This window comes from Amblyomma americanum, chromosome 3 (genome assembly GCF_052857255.1).
Source record: "Amblyomma americanum isolate KBUSLIRL-KWMA chromosome 3, ASM5285725v1, whole genome shotgun sequence".
Lineage (NCBI taxonomy): Eukaryota > Metazoa > Arthropoda > Arachnida > Ixodida > Ixodidae > Amblyomma > Amblyomma americanum.
In genome coordinates, this window is record NC_135499.1 from 153,452,432 (window position 1) to 153,478,299 (window position 25,868).

General features: G+C 47.8%; 1 protein-coding gene across 2 annotated transcripts in view; it reads left to right on the plus strand.

The window, feature by feature from the left end:
- Positions 1–25,868, plus strand: part of LOC144125226 (uncharacterized) — a 61,868-nt gene that overhangs the window by 20,067 nt on the left and 15,933 nt on the right. For both annotated transcript variants that reach the window (XM_077658441.1, XM_077658442.1), the window contains exons 2-3: positions 7,246–7,412; positions 13,833–13,969. In XM_077658441.1, coding sequence (XP_077514567.1) covers positions 7,246–7,412; positions 13,833–13,969 — 304 coding nt within the window. The remainder of the gene's footprint in view (positions 1–7,245; positions 7,413–13,832; positions 13,970–25,868) is intronic.

Below are 25,868 nucleotides of genomic sequence, written 5' to 3' on the forward strand. Positions count from 1 at the left end.
GCCACGAGCCATCCATGATTTGCTGACGGCCGTAAATGCGTGGCTGCCGAGTGCGAAGCCGAGTGGCTCCCGCGTCATCGACCAGCGACTTCCGGGTGTCGTTAAACTCCTCTCCTCTATAGCCCACCGTTGGCTGGATGGCTTCGGCGCGTGCCAGCATAAGGAGGGGAGAAATAAATAAATAAATTAAAAACCGGTCGTATGCCGCACGCCGTAAAATTCTGGTGCAAGCAGTGCAGAATTGAGCCTGGATTCCTTCAAGGCGGCCATGCCTCTGCACTGGAAGCTGTTGGGCAACGGTGCGGTTTAAAAGCGGCTGTAACGCGAAGCAATACCGCTGAGATTAGGACACGCGTGGGCTGTGCTACGCACAGCAACGAGTGCTAGTGAGAGAGAAAGAGAGAGAGAGAGAGGATGCAAAGGAAAGATTTTCGATAAGCATCGACCGATCTGAAATGCTCAAAAAGCCTCAGTGCTTGCCATACCGGCCTAGAGTTACAGCCTCTGGTTACATATACCGATAGTGTTGTGGCCGCTTTCCCTTAATTATTTTCTTCGCTCTGTAGCTAGAGTTATTAATAATTAGGATCGCCCTTCCGAAATAGGTTACAGACGTTAATGGTTACATTTCCTTTATTTTCCCCCGTGTTTCACTCCGATATGTTCGCATGGGACAGAGCGTGGCAGCTTCCTCGGGTCTTAGGGAAGCTGAAGCACTTTTCGAAAAAATTGAGTTCCATGCGGCATTTTATAGTTTTTAGTTCGCTGAAAAAGAATATCGCATTCGAAAAGGGCGGAAATAACCGCAAAAAGCTGTTTTTTGGAATAAAACTGGCACCAGCGTCTCACGGCGCCGAGCGAACGCCGCGAATGGCCGGGATCGTCGTGACGTCATCTACGGGATCTCCGGCCAACACCGACTGTGTTGCTGCGTAGCGCGTTGCTTCAGCTGGCTTGAGAACTGCTTTTTGCATATTATGGATCCGTCGTTCGCCAAAGCGCGGGCCGAAAAGCAGCAAGCAAAGCAGGACGGCTGGCAGACTACCCGTGAATGGCGTCACTTCCACCAGTTCCGTGCCCCCATTCGGCGCTTCCGGAAACGAAGAGGGCGTGTCGGCGGCGGGTTTTTAGCAAGCGATTGCGGCTCATTTTGCGAACAGAATCGAGAAAAAATTTACACGCATGATTTTCAAAGTCCGTTCTTCCCAACCGCAGCGTTTCATGCAATTTGAAAACCGTTTCAGCTTCCCTTTAACTGGTCGTTGACAGAGTACATATCCTGGCCCTTTGGCTGGATTTTTTCAAGACAATCCAGACAATTTCAGCTTTTGCTTGGCTGACTAGCTTTTTTATTTTCGGCCAGTTGTCAACTTCATCAATTACAGCAATATAATAAAAACCATACGTAATAACAATGTATAACTGCATGGGCCCCGAATGCCACTACGAAAAAAACCTACGACTACAGTAAGGCGGCGTTGTTCACAGAGCCATCGATACATAGGAAATTATTTTAAAGAAAAACAGTCGATATACATCCCCCCGTGTGGTCAGAAACCCACTGTATTAAGGTGAATATAAGTGACCTTCTATCTCCAAAGAAGGTTTCGATAGTAATGTTTGGAGGAAGCTTTCAGAAATGAAGCGTGTTTAGGTTCAATACTTAATTTCATTTTCCCGAACATTGCAGTGAAAGAAATCATTACTACTTACGATTACGAGTTGATTACTTTAGATGTAATAGGCTAAATTATCTGAACTACTGGTGATGTGTGTTAAACACTGAAATTTTTCTTGTGGTGATGCTTTCTCTTTAAGCCCATCATGCATATGAAATTAAAAACCTGCAGAGGGTTACTAAGCCTATGATCCGCCTGATAAAACTTGTGCGAGCTTGAGATACCATTAATTTCTTTATCTCACCGAAAAGATAGAAGTATAGAGACATGAGATGTTTTCCGAGGCACAAGCCGTAAAGTTCATGGCAAGCAGAATGCTACAACATGTTATTTGAAGACACAATGTTAAGCTGAATGAGCACAGAAGGAGGAAGAGGAGGAGGGGAGACTTTAATGAAACAGGAGAAGGTCTGCCTGGTTGTATGGCATGCCTGGCATGCTACAATGAGCACAAGGTTTAAAGCGTGCTAGCTACTCTGAACAGTATAGCCTACAGTGATTACCGGGCTTATGCTCTGACAGTAGCCTATGCAAGTGCGAAGCAATTCGTGGCATTCTATATTTATATGCGTCTACTGAATGTAGTTCAAAACATTCGCAAAAGCTTCTTGTATTTCTTGAACGAGCTACTGAACCCGATCCGGCCGCCTAAGACTGAAAGGGCGCCAAAACTTTGAATCTGATCCATTTCTAAGGTTAGTGGCTCGGACCTACTTGAGGCATATTTATCGAACATAACAATTTATTGCTTCATATCATGCATTATTAACATCTAGTTCGTTTGAGTTGGACCAGAGTAGAAGGATTGGTAGAATAGTTTGTCTACTATAGTCAATATTTAAATTGTTGATGTATGCGCGAAAAAAAGTAACGTGATACCTTCAGTAAACCTGTAAAATAGATGAGCAGACATGAAAAGGGAAATGAGGTGCTCGTTATGTCACATATATGAAGGAAGCCAACTGTCACCGAAACCAAGTAGCATAGGAGAATATTACTCTTTTTAATATAATTAGTGGACCTAACCATTAAGTCCACAGATTATAAAAGGAAGAAAAACATTGCTCCATCCTCCTTGGTTTGGGTGATTGTTGGCCCCCTTCATCTAAAGTACATACATGGTTATTAATTTAAGGCGTAAGGATGGAAGTGGCTCTAAAAGGCTGGCCTGAGGGGTAACGCAATAAACATAATAGAAAGAAGAGCTAAGGCAATTATACTAACCGAGTGTACTGTTTGTTAAGGTACGATGGAAAAAGCTGGAGAGAACTTGTTTTAGAATTTTATTTATACAACCTGTTGCTCGGAGATTGTTGGTATTTTAAGAGGCTTTATACTGAAATGAAAAAAAAAAGCCTTCACGTCAATATTTTTTTATTTATAGGACACTTCTTTCATTGTGATCAAACACCTGTTGAAAATGTCGGAAAATTAATTTGCGAATCTTTCTGCATAAACATTTTGAAGAAGGCAAAACTTTTCAGTTCTACAGAGTTCACCGAATGTTCGTTTACCTTGAAATAATATTTTCCAGTGACACTGATGGTACAGGCAAGATAACTACCGGGTGATAATTCTTATTGTTACTGTTAGGGCCAGCTTTGTGAATGACAACTGTCATTGTCTTTTGTCATTGTTCACAAAGCCAGCATTGTCGACAACGGAAAACAGCAGCATCTAGCAATTCTTTTTCTTTGTTTAGAACACCTGCCCCAGCCGGCTTTTCGACGAAGACATTGTGCAGCTATTACCTCAGCGCGCTATCTGCCACCAGCCGCTTACTGATTTATTAAGCAGTCTAAGAAGGGCAACGCGGTTTCTATGACAAAGATAGCTAAAAACAGCCCGAGACACAGACCAACCGAAAGCGAACTAAGAGTACCGCGGCATCCATTTATCAGAATGAAAGTTTTGCAATAGTAATGAGCCGGATGGGGCATTCGCCAGGCCCTGGATTGTCAGATTAATGTTACGCGTCTGCCGGCGAAAACACTTCTCTCCTTGTGTCGAGTAGAACCCTTTCTGTGCAGTCTAATGCTGTTTGCCGCTGAATGGTAGTCTGATGGCACCCAGGGCTCGTTTTAATCAGTAGACTCTTATTGTGCCTCGGTATAGAATAGAAGCAAAATAACTTTGGCTTTTAATCTAGTAAGAGCGCTTCAGTTGGCGAGAGCCGATGTAACATTGTCAGCGTTGGGGTGTGGGCTTCTTAAACGAGAAAAATAGATAGAATAACTGCGAGCCAAAAATCAATAAACCACATAAGACGCTTACGTATATCGCTACTTCAGTGGCGTCGAGATTGTGTTTCGAGCTAAGAAAAAGCAAGACTACGAAAACTAAAAGGAAAAATGAGCATACGGGCTAAGCGACAGTGAGGAATCTGTACCACTACACTCTTCCGAAGTTTTAAATTTAAGTAGGAAGCAGTTTTAGAATAAATTTGCTTTTGAAAGGCGAGTGCGAAATTGCATGCGGGGATGCCCGGGAAGGGTTCGTGCAAAAGCTCTAGGACAATCGCATTCCGCCGTTTTCGTATAAGGCTTTCCCCGAGTTCACTATAGCAAGCGCCATGGAAACGAAATTGAAGCCGCGATGCAGCGGCTGCAGTCAAAGAGGAACAAACAAGAAAAAACAGCGCCGCTCTAGCGGCGAAACAGATTAACGCGCGCAGCACGGCCACTGACTTGCAATGCGCTTTTTGATCCAGCGCCGCTTAGCGAGGAACAACCGGCGCAAGCGATTCTTTGGTGCTTTTGTGTACTGCACAAACGACGCCAATAAAGGCGCCATTCTGGTCGTGTCGAGGCATGAGCAAAGGCCATTGTTGTTCGAGAATGCGCCGAGAAACAAACAAAAATAAATTGCTCCAGCGGGGATGCGCTGCTGGCGTCGAACCGTAATGCCGACGAGCGTTGCTTGTGGCAGGGCTTTAGCTAGGCCGGCCGGAGCGCAGTGATTGCGCGCGGCTCGGCTGGAGCGGGCTCCCGACAGCTCCTGTTTTGTAAGTGACGCCGGTGGCATTGATGGACGACGATCGCTTGTGTAAAGGGGCACGTGGACTTGCGGGAGATCCTGTGTCGGCGGTTGAGTGTTTAGCCCTTCTACAGCTATCTGCTGCAGCTGCCCCCTCTGCCTTTCCCCTCACGTCTTTGTCCGGTGAGTTCCAGGGCATGTTCCGTGTCAAGCATATTGCATCGACAAGTGGGGTTCTGTTTTTCATTCATTTTATTTGCTTGCCGAGGTAGTCACGTGGAAGCCGCGTGGAATCTACAAGCGAGTTTGGCTGCTGAGTAAGCGGAGCGGAGAGAAGCCGGAGGCGTATGAGATAACGTGTATACGGAGGCAAAGTTCGATGCATTCTCAGCATATGTGCTGCGACTTTCCTCTGCTGTTTATATGACAAAAAAAATAACCCCATCTTGCAAGCAGTACTGTTGTCGTGGCGCATTCGGATGCATTACGCCCCACGCCGCAGAAACACAACGCAGTCACCTTATAAGACGAAGCTGAGAGCAAGCTGCTTTCTCTATGTTTCTCGTATACAATACGACTTCGATAGAGCGGAGGATGATCATTTTTGCGCTCTTTAGCAGTGTTTATGACTACTGGATGACAATGTGCAGTGACTTAAAACTGCCCTTCGTTTCAGCTACAAGTAAAAAGCATAGTGCGGCCACTTAAGGCATGACTTGACGAGGTTATTTCAGCGAGAACCTGTCATAGGTCTTCTTTTGTTGTTATTGGGTTGAGTTTTTGTGTAAGGCGAGCAATGTGGTCAATGCAAGTGGTTTGTCGCCTTCCTTTTATTATTCATGTTCTTCGGGGACTGATTACACTGAAGGCTATTTCGGATGATGCACCTTAAACAGCTTCTCACTGTAAAACAATAAATCAATGCGTGCAACGCCACTATTTTGAATCTATTCCTGTAGTTCATGAGAACGATCGTGTTGCCGGAGCCCTTACTTAGCAGACAGGAAATATGAATGAACTATGAACCACTTCAGGAAATCGGTTGTGTGGAAACGAAGGTTCAATAGCAGCAACACATTAGAAAAATAAAGAGTAGAAACAGCGCAGAGGATCTGTATCGAGATATGTGCGTATGCCACCCGAATTCCTGCGTTCTTCACTGCACAACTAGCAGCTGCGTGTCGTTGTTTCCAGCAAGAGAAAAAACAGACAGGGATATGCTCGCAAGCGAACCATAAGAAGGGAAAGACATAGCAGTCTTTCGATATCATGCGTGACAGAGCGCTCACAGCCCCAACCTTCCTTCTCGAGACTGCATGTTGTATACAGTGCCAAAATCCCGATCCTCGCAGGAGACTTGCTACCAGTGGCGCAGAATCACGGGGGGGGGGGGGGGTGCAGTGCTGTCAGTTACCATGCAAAAATGCATCATTGGTGGCGATGCCGGGATTCTGTTTGATCCAATATGGCTCTCACTGTGAATAGCTTCAATGTCAACGAGATTAAACCATGTACAGTAGCGGGCTGTTAGTAGCACCACTCTCAGGCGAGAACAATTCCAGTATCTGTACTTCGAGCGAGCATCGCAGGCTTGTCTCATCAAGATGCGATTCTGTCAAGTTGGATTACGGGGCTGAAGCGCAAACCTCTTTCTTCCAATACGAGTACACGCGTTGTCATAGAACAGTGTTAGTAACCTCGTTTTTGAAAACTGATCCGGAGTTCCCGGGTTCGAACCCGACCGCGGCGGCTGCGTTTTTATGGAGGCAAAACACTAAGGCGCCCGTGTGCTGTGCGATGTCAGTGCACGTTAAAGATCGCCAGGTGGTCGAAATTATTCCGGAGCCCTCCACTACGGCACCTCTTTCTTCCTTTCTTCTTTCACTCCCTCCTTTATTCCCTCCCTTACGGCGCGGTTCAGGTGTCCAACGATATATGACACAGATACTGCGCCATTTTCTTTCCACAAAAACCAATTATATGTAGTGATAGCTACATTACGGTAGCATTCCGAGCCTTCGGCGTGGCGGCGCTGGAACCCTGTGGCGGCGCTGCAACTCTGTGGCTGCGCCGCCACGCTGTCACGTGGTTGGTGTCACGCGGAGAAGCTGACGACGGCGCAGCGCCGTGGCTGATCACGTGGTTCGTCACGTGGTTGGTCACGTTACCAAGTTCCACCCGGCGAGCTGTAGCTATCGCGTCACTCCAGGTTTAACCAGAGCTAAACCACCGCAAATTTTTGAGGAAAGGAAACGATGCAGTAACTGCCTCACATATATCGGTGGACACCCGAACCGCGCCGTTAAGGGAAGGGATAAAGGAGGGAGTGAAAGAAGAAAGGAAGACAGTGCTATTACTATGTACACGTTCATGGCAATACCATTTGTTAGGCGAGTTGGTGCTCACGATAAACCATAACAGCGCGACAGACGGGACAGAGAAGAGAGGACACAACACAGAGCGCTCTGTGTTGTGTCCTCTCTTCTCTGTCGCGTCTGTCGCGCTGTCATGGATTAACGTTCACGGCGCTGTCAGCATACTGAAGTGCGGTCAGGTGCACCCACTGATCCGGTGTGTGTGCGTGTCGCAGCTGATCGAGGAGCTGAACGTGGGCGTGGCCCTGTTCCGGGACGTGTTGCTGAGCGTGAGCAGCGCCCAGGACGGCCCCGAGCTGCGCCAGCGGATCCGCACGCTGCGCCAGCGCTGCGTGGCCGCCTGCGTCGACGCCGCCCACCTGCTGCTGCCGCACATACGCAGGTGAGACACGCGTAGTGTGATATTCCCCGCACAGGACGGATCGGAGATGCGATAGGAGTTCACGAAGCTGTCCGAACACGGCTGGGGCTGAAGACCTACCCACACACAGATTTCCTTCTCTTATCTTCACTCGTTCTCCCTGCTGTCACCCTGGAACGTGGCGGTTGGTGTCAGTCGACAGGCCCTCGCCCCTTCCCTTTCATACTCTTACAGTCACATTGTACTCCTAATAGAAAGATAGGAAAGAAAGAAAAGGCAGGGAGGTTAGGCAAGCATATGCCCGGTTGCCATGGGGAGAGGCGTGATGAAAGAGAGAAAGAGTGAACGTGAAAAACGTTTGTCTGGAGAGTAAATGAAACATTAGTCATTGTAATTTACCCTTTGTGGTCAATAGACATAATGTCCCCAGTGTGTCCATTAGTAAGCGCTAAGGCCTGTCGCTGTAAAGGCTTTAATGATGGTGCGCTAAATAAATTTGTGCCTATGGGCAGAGAACACGTAACCTCTGTTGAGGGACGTGGTCCGAAACAGCGCATTGAAGGTCCGGGAGACAGTCGTCCATTGTCAGAGCGGTTTAAAAGGCAAAGTAGGCCCGCAATCGTTCCCTCGCACCTGCACCGTTCACGCAGCCCAAAAAAGCTTTACGCACCTAAAGGCCGGTTAAGGAACAGGGCTCTCTGCAGCTTCTTTGCAGGTTTCGTTCTCTCCAACGCAGAGTGTTCGATTCCACCGATGCTCTAACCACAGTGTGGTCGCCGGCGGTGGCTTGCAATTATATTGAACGCGACTGCACTTTCTCTATAGGCGTTATTAATGAAGTTCCTTGTATTTTATCCTGTCATTCGTGTTCTGTTAATTCGTCTTTGCACGAGTGGCAAAATGATCAACAGAAGCGCTCACCAGCGCAACCAGTCCTGTTTCTGATAGCTCTTTTGCAGACCGTACATACAGGCGAATATATTTTACAGGTGCAATAGAGTGCACCGCAGACCACTGCCACTGAAATGGTTATTAGTAGTTCGTCCGAAACGACATCGCAAGTACTGAGTGCTACGCGCACATAAACGGCATTTGCCCGTGCAAAGCCAACAGTACTTTGACGAAGTACTGGGTCTCCACACTACATCCTCTTCCAAGTGCTTATGCCACCACTGTGAGGTGGTAATAAGGGCTACGTTGAATGAGAAGGGTTCAGTTGGCGCAGGCCTGCTCACTCGTGCTGCTCCAGCACCGCCATGAAAGGCGCTCAAGCGCAGTTTCATCTCTGTTGCATGACTTCACGGCTTGTAAGTCTAAATGGCGTTAGCCCAGTATGGTAGTTCTCTTCATTGGACCCTACTGCACGCTTATCCTCAGCCTCGCCGTGTCACTCCCTCCAGCAATAACTACGGCAAGGAAGCGCTCGTGCAAGTTATGCCCATAGCGAAAAGAATAGCGATAGAATAGCACGAGAATAAGGTGGCTAAATCTCCTGCCGTGACCTGCGCGTGTACGTGACGTTCCTTAATTTAATCTGATCTGATACTTTCTATCAGATAAGTATACAATAGACTATTTGCTACAGCTCCTTATTCGCGTATGCTGCTCTTTGCCGTGAAAACGGCAGCTGCACTTACTGCGTTCTCTCTCCTATTCAAATTCCGAGCACACCGCGGGACCGCACCCAAGTTCTCCCTCGTTTTTTTGTTGCTCGCTCCCCAACACTCGCGAAAGGCTTCTGGCGTCCCAATTCGGTTGGACCATCTGGGTCAAGTTCGTAGGCGCTGTTATCTGCCATTGAGTAAAGTGCTTCGTGCCAGTACAACGCAGCGAACTGGAAAAAAGAGTCCTGATTACGTGGGACTGAGGCAGTGTTTCACCGCAGTGCTAACTACACTGATCGAGTAAGCCTCTTACTGCGGTCGTTGAAAGAGCGAGCGAGAGAGAGAGAGAGAGAGAGAGAGAGAGAGAGAGAGAGAGAGAGAGAGAAAGGTAGCAGCGCCGAAAACCCCAAAACGTCTCTGACGACAAAGTTGAGGACGGGAAGAGACAATTTAGCGGTCGTCTCAAATTGCGAAGTTTCGATGGGGACTTTCGGAACAATGCGGGCTGCTTTCCGGACTCTTTCGGGCGACCGGCGTTCCTTTCGCGGCTGATGTATACGTCAGGCTGGGACAAAGATGGCACAGCAGAGCCGTGTCAGGAAACAAAGTGGATCGCTTCCGCTCGCATTCTTCAGGGGCCGTGCGAGAAAAGGCCAGCAGTGCTGAAAAGACAGAAAGGAAAAGAAAAAAAAGGGGAATGTTCTGCCGGACGGAGGCTGGCTAAGAAGCGTCAGAAGTAGTATACGACCTGCGTTAAAAGCGTTGTACGAGGGGGCTGTACAAGAAAGGAGCGAGAAGGCACATCGCCGGCTGCATTAGGGAACCCACGGAACGTCTCGACAGCGGCGGCGCTCGGCTAATGGAGGGCGCGCGCAGCGAAAGGCACGCCCCCTCGACGTGAAGAGGAGAAGCTTGCTATGGACGAGCTCAATTCTTGCCCGACGCGCCCCGATCGGGAGCCGTATGAGCGTATACAGTGCCGACGCAAAGGCGAACCGAAAACGGCAACAAGGAACGCGGGCACACGGACAGATATAGCCCGGCCATTCTTCCTGCCTCGCTCATGTAGGCGAGCGAGCGCGACAAATGGGGAGATGCGGCCGAGGCAGCGCCTTCGGGGGAACCGGCTGAGGTAGTGCATAGCGCCGTACGCCCTCATAATCGATTGCGCGGAAAGCAGTCGCCAATTTGCCGGAACAGTGACTCTGCAGCCGGGACACGTGGCGTTGTGTACTCGGAGGACGTTGTGGCGCCTGCTTTGATTCGACTTAGGGAGGTTGGAACGCGGTCGTGGTACTAAAGGAAATCAACTTCGGGAAATGAACAGCAATATACCAGAAGAGCATTCTAGCGTCTCTCTGCCTCTCTTCCAAGTGTTGTTACAGGGTATCTTTTTTTCAATAAGCCCTCGAGCCACTAAGGCGGGTATGTTGTGAAACCTTTTGCTCGTATCAGTGTGGCAGCAATTAAGCAAGTCACTCTAACTGTAGGCACGTATTCTAGCTGTGCCAGGCGCTTGTAAAGCTAACGCTGGTGCTCTTCAAATTAACGATAATTTTTAAAATCTTGACTAATTCCAAGGCTCACTTCGTTTAACGGCTCTTTCGGTTGAAGAGGAGATACGCTTCTGTTTCATTGTCGAACGCTCACGATGTCAAGTAGCTCGATAGAATTTGCACGACACAAATTAGTTCATGTTAAGTAATAATTATTCGCGTTCGGTTTGCTCACAGTATTGCAGGCAGAACCTAACGCGAGCTTCACTGTGGCATTTTATGACGCTTCCAGTTCTCACGCGATTTCTACGGGTCTGTTGTTTCGAGGAAATGACCACTGCTAGCCGCATATTACCTCAAAGCCGTTCTTTCAAGACAAAGAGCTCATCTCACAAAATCTATCTTTTCTAGTGCGCATATTGTTATTGCGACGTCCTTGCCACCCCGGAGGCGATTAAATTATTCGCCGGCGAAGTTGGGGAAGAATTGCTCCAATTTCTTGGAAACTCTTTCGTTTCATGCGCAGGGTTTTCGAGGTTTAACAATTTCCCGGAATTCGCGGAGCAAAGATGCCTCCATTTCGAATTGGAATGCAGGCGAGCGAAATTTGCCGCCTCAGTGGGCGAGTTAAGGGAAACATCTGAGCGAGAATCGAAGTAGGCGGCGCCAAGGGCCGGCGCATTTTCAATATATATTCATGAGCTTATCTCCCGCGCCGTCTGGCGTACTACGGCGAAAACCGCCCCGTACGTTGCTGTGCGTTTCAATCTTGTAGCGGTCTCCTATGCGATCTAGATACATGTTTTATTTCTGCCCCCCTTGCTGCGGTGGGACGTGTGCTGCGGCTAATGAATAGTAATAGTAACAAGAGCGATGCATTGTATATATGTCCTGTTCTGCGTCACTAAACGAGCAGAGGCCGCAGCGCCCGACGCAAAAAGTTCATTAAGAGTTAATCAGGTTATCTTCAATATTGTTTAATATGCACAGAACTCTTTAGTGAGCCGGCGTTTCCTCCTTCCCCCTTCATAAAAATGAAACCCCGGCTTTTGCGTGCGCCAAGCGGTTATCATTTGCGCGACGTTAGGGCAGGATGAGCCTCAACGCCAGCCGTATACTGCAGAGATAATGATGCAACAAACCTTTGTCTTTGACACCACGTGTTCAAGACTGTAGCAGGGCTTTATCTCTTTCCTTTTGTACACCTTGCTTGAGTACTTCAATTTGTTACGCTTTCTTTTGTTTGGCTGAGTTCTGTTATTAGTTGTTCTTTCATATGTATGTATGACCGCCGGCTACTCTTGTATCCGCCCCCCCCCCCCCCCTTATGTGGAATGTTCCTACGGGACCCTTAAGATTTTATAAATGATGATGATGATGATGCATCTTGTTTTCACATGAGCGAAGTACTATGAAGGGCATACTGCACAAGCTACTTTCCTTGCGGCTTGGCGAAGTCCGGTCCAACGGACTTGTGGCAGTCCTCTTGGAAGAAAAGGTGTTACAGGGTGAAGCATATCAGCGATAATAATCATCATCATCACGGCTACAGTAAAGTGCTCATCCTCCTTTTCCTCAGCTTTACCCGTTGCCTGCGTCCGAATATTTTATTCTTACCTGTGATAAATTCTCCGGATGTCTGCATGACGGCGCACCCTTCGTTTCAGCCGTTTGCTGGCCAGAGTGCTACATATAAGATGTCCCTTTTCCGAATCCTTTTACTGTTCTGCATTTCAGGTAACGAAGTCCTTCACACGGTTTCTTTTTTTTTTGTTTTGATATGGGCTTTTCTTGCTGTTCTTAGCGGGATCTCTGTGATCGCGCTTTGTGTGACTCTTAGCGCTTGTGTAGTTTTATACGTCGATACGTGTATTGCCTACACTGTTGGGGGTTTCCTGTCGGGTGTCTGAACACAAAACTGTGGCGCTTCCTAGCGGTCGCGTTGGGTAACATCGATTAAGGAAGGACGGAATCCTGGCGGCTCTCACCAACTAGGCATTAATGCTCTGCTGTGAAACATGCACGAATGCAAACGTTCCCATTTTCGTGATGTGCGAAAATTTTGTTTTAATTTTTGTTTGAACGTTAAGTCACGCTTTCATTAAAGTTTTATCGAGCGTTGATGGAAACCCCTCTGGCGAGGAGGAGGCATAACAGCGACAAAAACGACAGAAATTTAGGAAAAAGGAAAAGAATTGACGTTCTTGTCCACACTCCATCACTGCAGTGTACTACGCCAGACACGCTAGTCTATGTACTGCTACAGACACACGGCGGACGAAAACCACAACAAACAGTGCTTTGCTGCTTGGCACTTGGTGCGAGGACTTCGTCTGCCGCCGTCTGTGTTCTGTTCCTTGGTCAGATGTTTCGGGGAATCCCCGAAGGTGGAGTAGTTTTGTAATAAGGGAGTAATTACTCATTGGCAACCGCCCAAGCGCTGACATGCGGATACAAAGGGAAGCTTCACAGCTTTCTTAGTAACTTTGTAGTTAAAAAAAGAATTCGCCCTGGTCCGGACAAATTTGCGAATAGATTCCCCTTCACGTAACAATATTTCCCACTGCAATAACAGCGCTATGGGCCCAGAAAGATTAAACACAGTGAATGTGCATGCATGTCGGGATTTTGATCATTAGCTGGCGCTATAGCCATATTTTTTCCCAATCTGGCTACTGGAGACGAATAACACGGGTGTTCTGCACAAAAAAAATTCTAGTCACTCTAGGGAAACCGATCCGCGTGGGCACACAATAGCGAGTCTCTCAGAGCGGCAGGGTGCCCGGAAGGAGCGGCATGAGACAGGCCTCGCGTGACGGTTAACGGGCCATTCTTTCTCGCTCAAGGGAATTTCTATGCCAGCTGCTAAAGTGAACCCAAAGGACTTCCCACAGCAACCGTTGTGCAGCAGCGGGTACGCATCACACAGAGAATACCCAACTTTTGGCCAAAGGGGATCCCAAGACCACGTGTCTGTGCTGCACAGCCGAGTGCGTAGTTTTTTACACAGTAGGCACAAAAGCCGAACGGGACGAAGTAAAGCAGCAAAAAAAAAAAAAACGCATACGGGTGCTCTAATGAGTGATTTTTTTTTTACTCGCAGAATAAGCACCAGTTAAAAATAATAGAACAAAATGCGAGCATAATGTCTGAAACCTCAGTACAGCAGTAGCTCTGGAGCTGTTTTCCGCTGGATGACAGTACGGTGTTCCTCTTCTATTGAAATAAGACTGCACTCAGCTTGACCCGCTGTAAATGGGTTTAGCTCGTTCGCCAGGGGAGCGTAGCATGTTGCAAAAAGAAGTTGCACTTCGCTTTCTTTCGCGTCTCTCTCTGTGCAGCGCTGTGTCCGACGGCATCCCGGTGGATTCGCAGCAGCTGGTGAACCTGGTGTGCTGTACCCAGCTGCTCCTGCGAGAGCTGACCAAGTGCCGGGCGCTGCTCGTCGCCCACAAGATGGACATGCAAGACTTCTCCGGTGAGACAAACGTTCAGCTCGACGTACTATACACAGGTGCCTCCCCCCCCCCCCCCAAAAAAAAAAAATATCTATTTAGTGTGGTTAGGCCAAATGCTAATTAGGTGCGCTAGCACTTCGATTTTCATCTCGATTTCGGTTCGAGTCTCGGATTTCAAGGTCAAGCAGCCTTCAGACAAAGACCGGTGAAATCGGACTTAAGCTCCACCTTAAGGGTATGACACGATAGCTGCAATAATTAATGCCCATATATGTGGGATTGGTCATTTTCTGCTTAACATTCATAGATCGATGGGAGTCCTCCTACCACTCCTGGCGCAGTGGTGCAGCGGTTAAGGTTGCTATTCCCGAGCAACCTCAAGGTCACGAAGAGAGGCTTCGGACAGACAAAAATCAGCGAATTCTGAGATTTGGGGTTTTAGTGCTCGCTGCGATTATGGCGACACCTTCAGGTTAACAAAGACAACATGTGCGACACAAAATACGCCTCCAAGTAAAAAATATGCAGACAAGTTTTCGCCTCAAGAGCACAGCTTTAGTCAGGTTTGGGGGTTGAAAATTTGGTGTCACTTCGAAACTTGTTGTATTTTTCTGCAGATACAGAATTTCCGGTTATATTGCCTGGAATATAATTGTCACGAGGGGAACAGTTGTGGCAAGAGAAAAAAAAACTACTTCGCGGTCTTGAAAAATTTACTCAGGAAGACACAAAGTATGTGCGAACTACTGAGAATTAAACCGCGTTTTTTTTCGCGCGAAAAACTTCCAATTACCCACACTATAGGCGCTTCGATGGCAGGGCTCTTGCGTTAGCAGCCGTATAAATAACATATCACCATTTCTCGACTTCTTCACATCCCTGTACGAATGCTATTGCATAGCACTCATTTTCAATACTGTCGGGTGATTCCACTCGGCCATGTAAATAGAACTGGCTTACAGTGCTCAGACAGCAACGGCTGCTGCCTCTCCATCAAAGACTCAAGTCATCTGCCGCTTAACGTCGCTTATGCTTCCTGCATGTCTCGGTGCTACAACCAAATTCAGCACCGCAGGCACTGCAGCCCGGAAGTCACTGCTACGGAAGCGGAAACGCGTCGCTGCTTCCTGTTCGATGCCTAACAGATACGGAAAAAGGTTCCGAACTGTTTGGCTCGATGGGCGTCTGGCATCCGCCCAGGTGCATATGGCAAACGTTTCCGGCTTCAACCAGCGTTGAGGTAAACACAATTCACGCGGAAAGCATTAGGAACATTGCCTGGCACAAACCAACCGTTTTAGCGCGCGAGTAGCCCCCAAACTGCGCAGAAAGCCCCGCCGTTTTCTGCCAGGCTCCCGAAGGGCCCATAAAAAAGGCCCTCCTAAAGGCGGGCGATACAGCTTTCAGAATTTCTGGAAGGATAGAAAGCACACGCTCTTGCAGGTTCTGCCGGACAAGCAGAATCCAAAATGGATAGCAAGCATTGCACCAAATGTATGTGCTCTTTTACTGGAAACGTCCCAGATGCTGCGCACTAAGTTTTTGCTGGGCTAGAGAGAAAGTGGATTTTCAAATACGCATCTGATTTTTGCTGGGCCCAAAGGTTCACCTTCCCTCTTCACCTGTCCGTCTTTCAGGAGGCGTCAGATGCTGCATTGCGCAAGCAGCTCCGTTTGGCCAAACAAAAAATTGGCGATTTCATATTATAGATGCAGAGAATACGAGAACGAAGAATACGATGTGTGGGGGAGGATTGATGTTTCTCTTTTAACTTTTAGATTATGCAAGAGAGTAAGATTTTTCTGCACATTTTTTAATGCCTAATTTGAATTGAAAATTTAGAGACATGTTGACAGCAAAGAAAATTACGGAGGGCACTTTGTACTGTTTACGTGCTTTGAACGCGAAAGCACTGTCTCGTCGTGAGCTCTGTTACGACGTTCATTGAGGGTTTCTTCCTCCCTTTCTAATGACGCACCTACTCATTAGCATACAGTCGCAAGAAAACGCGTACATAAGGTTCACATTTATTCCCCAAGAAGTAACACGGTTTTAAGTGCAATAAATATCGAGTTTTAAAAAAAAGCGGCGTTGTAGCCTATGGGTTGCGTGCTTGCCTCACAATTTGAAGGTCCTTGCTTCAAATGCTCGCACCTTGGGAATAAACTATGTTTTTCTTCTTTGCTGTAGATTTCACTATCTTATGATCAACTACTGACGTCATACAAGAGCATGGTGACGTCACTCAGAAATCTCGTGCTATGGACGCCGGCGGACGGCGGCTTTTGTGCAAATGGGGTATATAATACTCTCCTCTTTATAACTAAACAACAATAATAGCAAGTCAAGCCTTAACTGAGCACATGGTGTTGAAGGCAACGAATGCTGTTTGGTCCGCGCAAGTGTTTTATGCAGAGGGTAATCCTGGAGATGTGACCCATTTTTTTACTTACCACTGCAAGCGAAACTTGACCAATACCTGAGCAATGTCTGTTTCTGATTGCGTCCCAGTCGAGGCCATATTTATTTCATTTCTGCACCCCTCAAGGTCAGGGATGCCACAAGATTCTTGGTTTGTTTCGACCCCGCGAAGTAGCGCTTTCGTACTTTAAATGTCTCGTTACGATGAGATGAAGCAAGCACAGCATTCGCGCCTAAAACGCTTATCAGCCACAAAATTGATGAACCATAATTTTCGTTCCTTAACTGAGCCACATTTAGCAGATATTTCTTCGTAAACAAAAACATTTTCCATATCTTTGTGACTGAATCGACTCATGAAACAATCAAGGTAAGATCGAAGCACACTAACTGCCAAAGAGGAGGAATGCGGAGTGTGTTGCTTACGTTTAGCGCACTTTACGGATACGAGAAGTTGATAAGCGAATTTTTACATGCCAAAGCAAGCAGCAGTGTAGGGTGAGAAGTTTCGCCTTTGTTGGGGACCGGATTAAATTCGACCCAACCTTCCCTCTCTTTGCCGCAGCCACTCTGGCCCACGATCATTTAAAGCGGCAAGTGCTGCCGCATTAGTAGACGTTAAACGAGAGCGTATGTCTTCACAAAATTTTTAATGCCCTTTACGAATGTCGACGTCGTCTGAGCAATACTTTAAAAAAGCACGAAGTGTTGAGCGTTCTGAATCTGTGTCGACCATTTTCATTCGCCTGTAGTGAAACTATTCATTAGAATGTGGTCGAAGGCCGTGTATCAAGAACTGTGCTCTTTCCCAATTTCTTCTTAGGGAGCCATTCATCTCAAAGATAAGCAAATGCCACGCGGAGTAGCTTTCGTGCGGAAAACCCTGTTTGTTGCCGTGGATCCGCGCTTTCACAGAAAGCGTTTTCACCCTGGAGTGGAATGCGCCGTAACCGAAAAACTTTCTTTCTCGAACGCCCTCTACTTAGGCTTTCGGCAGCCCCCGCGCTAAGGGACGCACAAAGCAGGTTCAGCGCCATCATCTGGGCATAAACTCCCAGAAGTTGGCAAGGAAGTAGTGCACGAATAGAAAGCAAAACGACTTCTTCATGCAGCGCGGCTTTCTTTCGAGCAGGCCAGGTCTCCAGAATCGGTTCCTAATGGTCCCAAGGCACGCGGCCTCTTAGGAGGGAACCCCTCTACTCGCAAAGCAAGGCAGTCTCCCGTTCCACGCACTGACTCCGTTGCGACGCCAGCCTCACATCAGCAAATGCACAGCCGGGCCCAGTTTTGGGAATAGTAGGAGATTGGCTGGGGGAGAGGAGGAGGAAGATGAGGAAGGGGGAAACGAGGGTCTAGCGGGCTGTGGTCTGGTGCGTGCGTGGTGGGCGCACCAGCAGGCTCCAGCCCGCATGGCACGCGGATCCCCCGTTTGCCCGCACGCGTGGTGTGTGTGTTCGCCATTCGGCAGCGAGCGAAGCCTGAATCCCGGAAGCAGGGGACGCGTTTTATTCCTTCTCTTACTGTGCGACGTGACCCGCAGACCGCGGAGAAAGACAAAAAAAATAACATGGCTCGGCAGAGCGGGACAGTGCGGACGACGCCGACGAGGTGCATCTCCGAGTGGACTCGGCCAACGGCGGCGGGGACGAGCGGCAGGCTGGGATGGCGGTGGGCCACCGCGGCTAATACGACCAGAGAGCGCGCAGAGGCGCGCGCGCCCTGGCGCGGCGTGGGTCGGCTTGCTATGCATAACACATGAGCGAGGTGGTGAAGAGCGCTTGCCGGACGCGACATAATGCCGTCGATGTGTGCTTTCGGGGCGTAGGTGGCCGCTGTGTGTGTGCGCGCTTGAGCGTGTCCGTGGTAGCTTTGTGTACGTTCATGTCTGTGTGTACCGCAAAGGGGCCAACTGTTCTCTTACTCTGCTCGCGTTCACCGGATCGATGGGACACAGTGGCGGGCAACGGTGCCATGCTTTCCATTCTCCCGAGAGCAACTCTATGTGCTCCCATCTCGCGCGAGAGGGTGCGCCTGCGTGCGTGTCGCTCCACAGTGTTTGTGGGAAAGCAAGCGGAAAGCGCGGGTAAAGTGAAATTATGTCGGGCGGCGGCAGGAGCAGCCCGGAACAGAAAAGGCGAAAACGAGTTCCACGACGGGATCGACCCAACGAAGCGAACAAAGGGTCTCCGCCCCCCCCCCCCCCCCCTCTTATCCCTGCCCCTCCTGGCTGCTTTTTGCTCGCGCGGCGTGGTCGAGACCGGAGTTTCGATTGTGAACGCGACATAGCCCACCCTTTCTTTTTTTCCAACCCTCACCCCGAAGTCGAATTGAACACTCTCTTTCCTGCCATTCCTTTACATTCTTTCATTTTCTTTTTGCTACGAATGAAAGGTGCGAGCTAAAAAGCGTGACCTTTTTTGAAAGGCAAATATAACTTACACTTATCCGACCTTCTCTGCTTTTTTTCTTTCTTCCGACTGGCTGCATCGCCTGAACATAGAGGCAGGGAAGAGGGAAATGAGATATCTATAAGCCGTAGCTATCTCCACCTGCAATGTTTAATGACACAATGCCGTAGTTTTTCTGTGACGTTGTTTGGAGCGCGTGAAGCTGTGCACTGCTAATATTGTATGTGCCCCGACTCAACCTAACGCCGATTCTGCCGGAAACAGATGTTTTCTGCTCATCTTATTTTTTATTTACTTTCTAAGGGATCAGTTCCTTTTTTCGAATTCCAATGCACGGAAGTTTATATTACTTTTCGCGCAGGGCTGTAATTAGAAACCGTGACCTGCGTCACTTTCTCCGTGCTCCCCAGAGTATAAGACTGCAGCTGCAAGGAGGAATAAAATTGCAAGAAATAAATAACGCAGACTGTGCGCATTGATCTCCAGCTGCTGCCGCTCGATACGAAAGAAAGTTTAATAGCGACAACTTAAACATATCGACCGAAGAGAGTGAGTAAGAAGTTTCGCGACGTTTCTGACGTTTCATACTGACCCGAAAGCCGATCGGACTTGACACGGAGCATCGAGATTGGCTTTACAGCAAGAAATTTTTCAGTGGCACTTCGTTGCGACGGGATTACTGGAATGAAAAATTTACAAAAACTCAGTTTTGAGTGCCCTACTTAAGCAAGAAGAAAGAGAATGCTAGAGAGATGAAATGGCAGCTGGAAAGACGAACGAAGTCCATCGAAAAAAAAAAGGGGGGGGGGGGGGGGGTTGCGCCGTGGATAACTCTCTGAGTGCGCTGCTTTGTCATTGCTGCAATTTTAAGGCCCCATCCACGTAGATAAAAATGTGAACAAAATGAATACATTCGTTTCTTCATTCCTTCTGCCAAATGCCTTGAGGTCACCAGATATCCTTTCTTTGTTGGGTGTCCTTGTCTCAAAACCGATTGAAATCGGTCTCCATTTTTCCTCCTCAAACGTTTCGTGAGCACCGAGAAGAAAGAGAGAAAAAATAGCAAACCCATCGTTCTTCTTTTTGAGTTCCGAATCCCTTCGGCTGCTGGCAAGCAGTCTGACCGTTCGCAAAATTGGTAGCTGTAAAGAAATCTATTTGGAAATCATGTTTTCTTGAAACACAACAACAAAAAAGAAAAATTAAATTGCCATAAGGCATACGGAACCACGGCAGCGCACTTCACAGTGCAGGGCAGCCTTGGACGAGTTTCATAAAGAAACTCGGTTCCATACTAGGCGGGGACGATTGAAAGAGAAATGATGCTTCAGGCAGATGGTAGGGAATACAGAAAAAATGAAACAAGAAGAAAATATTTTAGCTCCGAATCGAGAGAGGCGGCACGCAATTTTGGGTGGGTAAACTGCGGGTAGACCGACGGCATTTCGGTTCGCTTTAAGAAAACCTAAAAGAAAAAAGAAAAAGTGGCCGTCTCTATGTAGTCTTTCGGGAACTTCGGGAAGAGTCCTCGAGCACGAAGAAGACGAGACTTGAGTGTTCCTCTCCGAATTTCTCGCCCTTATATACAAAAGCTGAAGGTCGAACGAAGTAAGCTTAGCCGGCGCAACTGCGCGGTTTTTGCAAGGCGGGCACCTCACGCTACGCACCTGAACGGTGGCACGGTCGTTCCGGCATCCGTTTTCGTCTGCGTTGCTTCCTGGCCGCTGCACGGAACTAAATGCAGAAGAATACTTCTTCATGAACAAGAAGAAGAAATAAAAATGAGAAATTGAGGAACATGCCAGGGTCACTCTTATTCGTGGAGATGGCAGACTGAAGAGGTTTTGCGCATTCCTCAGTAATTGAGGTGAAAGCAAACAGATGGCAGAAAAACATTCAGAAATGAAAAAAAAAAACAAGTTCCTTTCATACTTATGGGCCTTTCTTTGCTCTTCGGATTTCAAGGTAGTGTATTTACGCCTACCTCATTTTATAAAAGACGTCAGACTGGCTAGTTCTCGCGCTTTTTAAGCTTCTATACACACTGCTGTCCAATGCGTCTGCACTGAAAAGCTCGCATTATCTGTTTTTTTTTTTAAACTAAGAAAATATTTATTCGGCTGCCGGTAAGAGAGGCCAAATTAACTAATATAAAGCTCCATCTCATGGCGAGTTCGAGCATTATAATGCCTTATTTTGCTCGAAGAAACCCTATCTGGAGTTTTAGAAAGCAGGCAGCCTGAATGACGTTAAATTACGACGGCGAGACCTTTCGCATCGTGTCCACCGATAAGGACGTGAAAAATGCAGCAGATCACCAGAGCTCTGCTATAAATTTCAACTAAACGAAGTGCGCGGATGGCCGGTATTGAAATATTAAACGAACGAGCCTCGGCGAAGTATCCTTTCTTCATTTTTTTGCCTGAAGAGCAACTGTTCAGATGCCGAGAGGCAGATGGCAGGTTCGAAGGAAAAGAGACCGAAGAAAGAGAAAGAGAGAGAGAGATCGCCTTATGGTACTGCGGGGTTGCTGCTCGAAGGTACAGTGGAGGGACTGTGGTCTTTCTTTCTTTTCGTTTCGTTCTTTCGCTGAAAAGAATATGAGCCTCTTGCCCCGCCCTTTGTAGCTTCGTTTGCGGGGGAGCGTGAGGAAGAAAGCGAACGTTGCGGAAAGCCCGGCAGGCTTCAGGTCGGCCGCCCGAAGCTTCAAGCGCTGGGAACTCCGACAGGAGCACAATGGCGCTTGATTGATGACATCCACGCTCTTATACCAGGGAACGGGAGCCTCGGCGAAGACTTTTGCTCGCGGTTCGCTGCTCTTTTAATGCATGAAAAACGCTTACACCGGACTCTGCTTTTCATCTCAATAAGTTTTTGGCGTCATTTTTTTTCCCGCCATTTAATTGAGCGCGCTTTCCGAGCCGGATTCGGGTAGATATAGAGGCAGACGAGCAGAGAAAGTGAGCGGCGGCTGGGGAAGCGTTGGTGAAAGGAAGGCATGTCGGTTCGGGACCGCGAACATGAAGGAAATGAAGCGGTGCTGTTCGTGGGCGATCAGCGTGTAGGCATGCGGTCATATGGCTCAAGGCTTGTCGCGTTGTGGCCGCCAGACTTGTTCCATGCAGTGACACGGAAAGTAGAGATTCGGCTGTAAAGTATATGCAAGGCGAGAACACGTCCGACGAACATATCGCGTCGCTGTTGCATGCGGCCTGCCTTCGAGAAGCTGGGAGCTTATTTCTGCGCAGAGCATTTCAGCCTGTGCTTTTTGGCTAGTTAGTACTGCAGAGGCCAGCGAATACCAACCGATTCAGTGCCTATTACACGAGAAGCGTGACTATTCGGACCGGTTGGTACGTGATTTCAGGAACAATGAATCGCGCGAGAAAGCTGGACAACAGAGGATACACACACGCGTGTACACTAATAACGGAATACTTTACAGGCTGCCAGCGTAAGCTACAATACTCCTCTGTTCGTGGCTTCGATGGGAAACGCTGCACGCGGTACTTTGGGCGGAGCAAGTCGGGTGCATCTAACAGGCTGCGTTTGATAATACAAAGATATCTTTAAACAGAGTCTTAATAATAACGAGTGGCCTCTTCGCTGCACGATAATAGTACAGCATGAACTGAATGAAGACTATAAGATGCTGAAAACAAGCTTTGTGCATAGCTGACAGTAAAATATATGTGCATGTCATGGTCTTGTTCTTCACTGTGGCAATGAAAATTTCCAAAAGAGGGCGTGATGAATGCACTTGAAACCGGTGGATTTTTTTCTTTTTAAGCCTGAAATACCTGAGGGATGGCATGGCACCGAACCTGTTGCCGAACACGGCGTATTCTTCGAAACTATTTTTTAGAATGGTATGCAGCTTGGCACACCCTAGTGACCGGCGCTCGCATCAGCGGAAGCGCGCAGTGCGGGCCTTCGAAGGCGTTGAGAGGTGCCGAAAGTCGGGTGCGTGTTACGTCGATTCTCTCTTCATGTCGCTTGGAAACCATGGTGCCCCCCGGCGTGAACTTGACTCAGATGTCGCAGTTGTGGTCATGTGCGCCCCAACTTGGGGCTAAACAACAAATCTCCAGGGCGCGCCTACAAAATAATAGTGGTTAACGCCGCTGCAGTATGCGTTATATATCCATTGTTCTGCGAGTTTGTACGAACGGTATGGCGCGACTTCTGTGTCAGCACCACTGTCGCTCAACGCGTCGAGCAGCCTCTATTCAACGAAGGAACGCCTTAACGCGGTTCCAACCAAAAATCTTGTGTGAAGCTTGGCCTTGAGGGTGACCTTACTTAACACGGTTCCAACCAAGAATCTTGTGCGAAGCTTGACTTTGAGCTCATATTTTCTAGCGCTTAGTGAACACAAGGGACAAGAATACAAATACACAGGACGTACCCCATACAAAATGCCCTATGGCCGGCTATAGACATTTGGCCCAAATAGCTATAGACGTTTCCTATTTCTGTCTATAGCTGTAGATACAGGCTGATATATTTTTCTATAGACAGCTTAAGAAAGTTGTATGGTTCCAAAGCTATAGCTTTAGTGGCATAGATTTTTCAATAGCTGGCAATGAGCACCTCTGTCGGTGCTTATAGAGGTTCATAAAAGGCCATAGACGGACATAGCTTTTTCTATAGACACCCATAGGACGTTTTTGTATGGGACGTCCTGTGTATTTGTGTTCTTGTCCCTTGTGTTCACTAAGCGCTAGAAAATATGAGTTCAAACAATATCCAACTAGCCCAAGTTTCTGCCTTACTAAATATTGACTTTGAGGGCGGCCTTGGCTAGCCTGGAAAAATACAATATATATTGCCTCGACTGGGACTCGGACCCGCGGCGGCACGCAAAGATCAGCTTAGCTGGCCACTGCACGAGAACAATGTGATATCGCTGCAAACTATCACGGCTCGTGTTAAACTAAACACAAGCTAAACACAAGTAAAACCATGAGCCAACCAGGCTTAACACGTCTACTCAGTTTAAATACGTTAAAACCCTGCCACTTTTTTTCCTGCCATGTATCTATAACCGTCGCTTCTAAATATAGGCAGTGCAATCTCACACGCATGTTTAAAGCAAGAACTCATCGTTAGTAAAATGCTGCTGATTTACGTGGAACGCAAGTGCATTTCACCAAGTTATGCCGAATTTGAAGGCTTTTTAACACGAATGGATAGACTGCCTTACTCGAGCGAAAATCTGCGTACGTAGATCGCGAATGGATCCCCCGCTACCCACAATAAAGCGCCCCTGATGCTGTAAGTAGTTAGAATTTAACCGGGCACCTAGCGGGTATGGGACTCGTGTCTAATGCATGCAGATGGTCACGTCTGCGCTATTTGGGAGTTATGTGTGCCCGTGTTTGAGGCCAATCACAACTTAACAGAAAAATGCTACACATTCGCATCATATTACAGGTAATTCGAAAGAGGAATTAAGATGAATATTTCAAGTGCGAAAGCACTACTTCTCAAGATCAAATCAGATCACCGGGTTTGTGTGAAGCTTGACCTTGATGATGACTTTGGCCGAACCATAAAGAAACAAAATGAATATTGCCGCGACTTGGGAACAGATCAGCTTTGCTGGCCACTGCACGAGGGCACTACGTTATCGCCGCTGCCGATCCAGCCTCATGTTAAACTGCAACGCACTCTCGCAATGCGTTGTTCACGTCGTCGTCTTCATCAACTAGCACTACTATCGAACTAACATCGTCGCCAGACGTGCCGATGACCCAGCAAAGCAACACCATGAGCCAACCATGCTAATCACATGCTTTCGCACGTTTACTCGGTTTAATTACGTTAAAACTCTACCACATTTTTCCAACGTTCTTGCTTTGTCAAGCGAGAAAAGTAAAATCGCATGGAGCTCATGGCGGTGAGCGCTTGAGCTAGTTAGATCTTGACACCAAACTTCTGAAATAACGCAGTGACGAATTACGACGTTATAGTGAAGGAAATAGAGTTTTCTTAGACTGCTCTGCCACAGCTGCGTGAAGTGCTTTCAAGCTGTCTTGTACGTTTTGTAGCGCTAAGCTATTAAGGCGAAGATTCCCGACTAACACGTGTTTGTCGTCGTCGTAGTAGTCAAAAAGGCGTCCGCGATCACGTGACTACCCGGCGCGCATAGCCCGCGCCTCACGCTAAACACTTCGTAATCAGGTCGGACACATGATTGTGACAAGACGGCATCAAGCCCATTGAAACGCCTCTCAAGAGGACACCCTGAAACTGAACGCTCTCCTAAACAGTCGAAGCAGCCCAGGGCTCTTCGGACTCATCGTTGCGTTTGATGCAGGAACAACGCGCCGAAGCCGACGTATGAGACGCGACGATCCTGAGGTGCAGGTCCGCGAGTCCTTAAGCCACTCGTGAAAGACGTCAGGATCCGCAGGTTCGCTCTGCTTCAGCAAGCGCTGATCGTCCTCATTACCACCAATGCATGTAATCATAATTTAATTTATTACCTCACAATTTTACATTTATTAAATAATATGCCCCGTTTTGATGGAGGCGAAACGCAAAGACGCCCGTGTGCTGTGCGATCTCGGTGCACGTTAAAGATCCCCAGGTGGCTGAAATTATTCCGGAGCCCTCCACTACGGCATCTCTTTCTTCCTTTCTTGTCTCAGTTCCTTATTTATCTCTTCCCTTGCCGCGCGGTGCAGGAGTCTGTTGAGATGAGAGACAGATACCGCGCCGTTTCCTTTTCCCAACAACCAACAACCAATTTCATAATATTTAATTTTTCCTTATAAATGCTCGTTTTTCTCATAGTACTTTTACCTCGTAATGTCATGAAAAAGAGAAAGAGGTTCGGTGCAACTTTGCAGAAAAAGAACAGAGCATCTAAAACACACTTGATTTGACATTCTGGTTTAAAGTGAGAGGGAAAAAATGGAATAGAGCGGGTATTTAACGTGCACAACAGGATACCTGTCTTCTGTAGAGCAAGGCGGTGAATACCCAGCAGAAAAGAAAAACGCAATCGGGAGTGTTATAGAATCGTGGAAGGAAACCGACGCAAAAATAAGGGAGAGATGTGACAGAATACGAAGCTAGAACA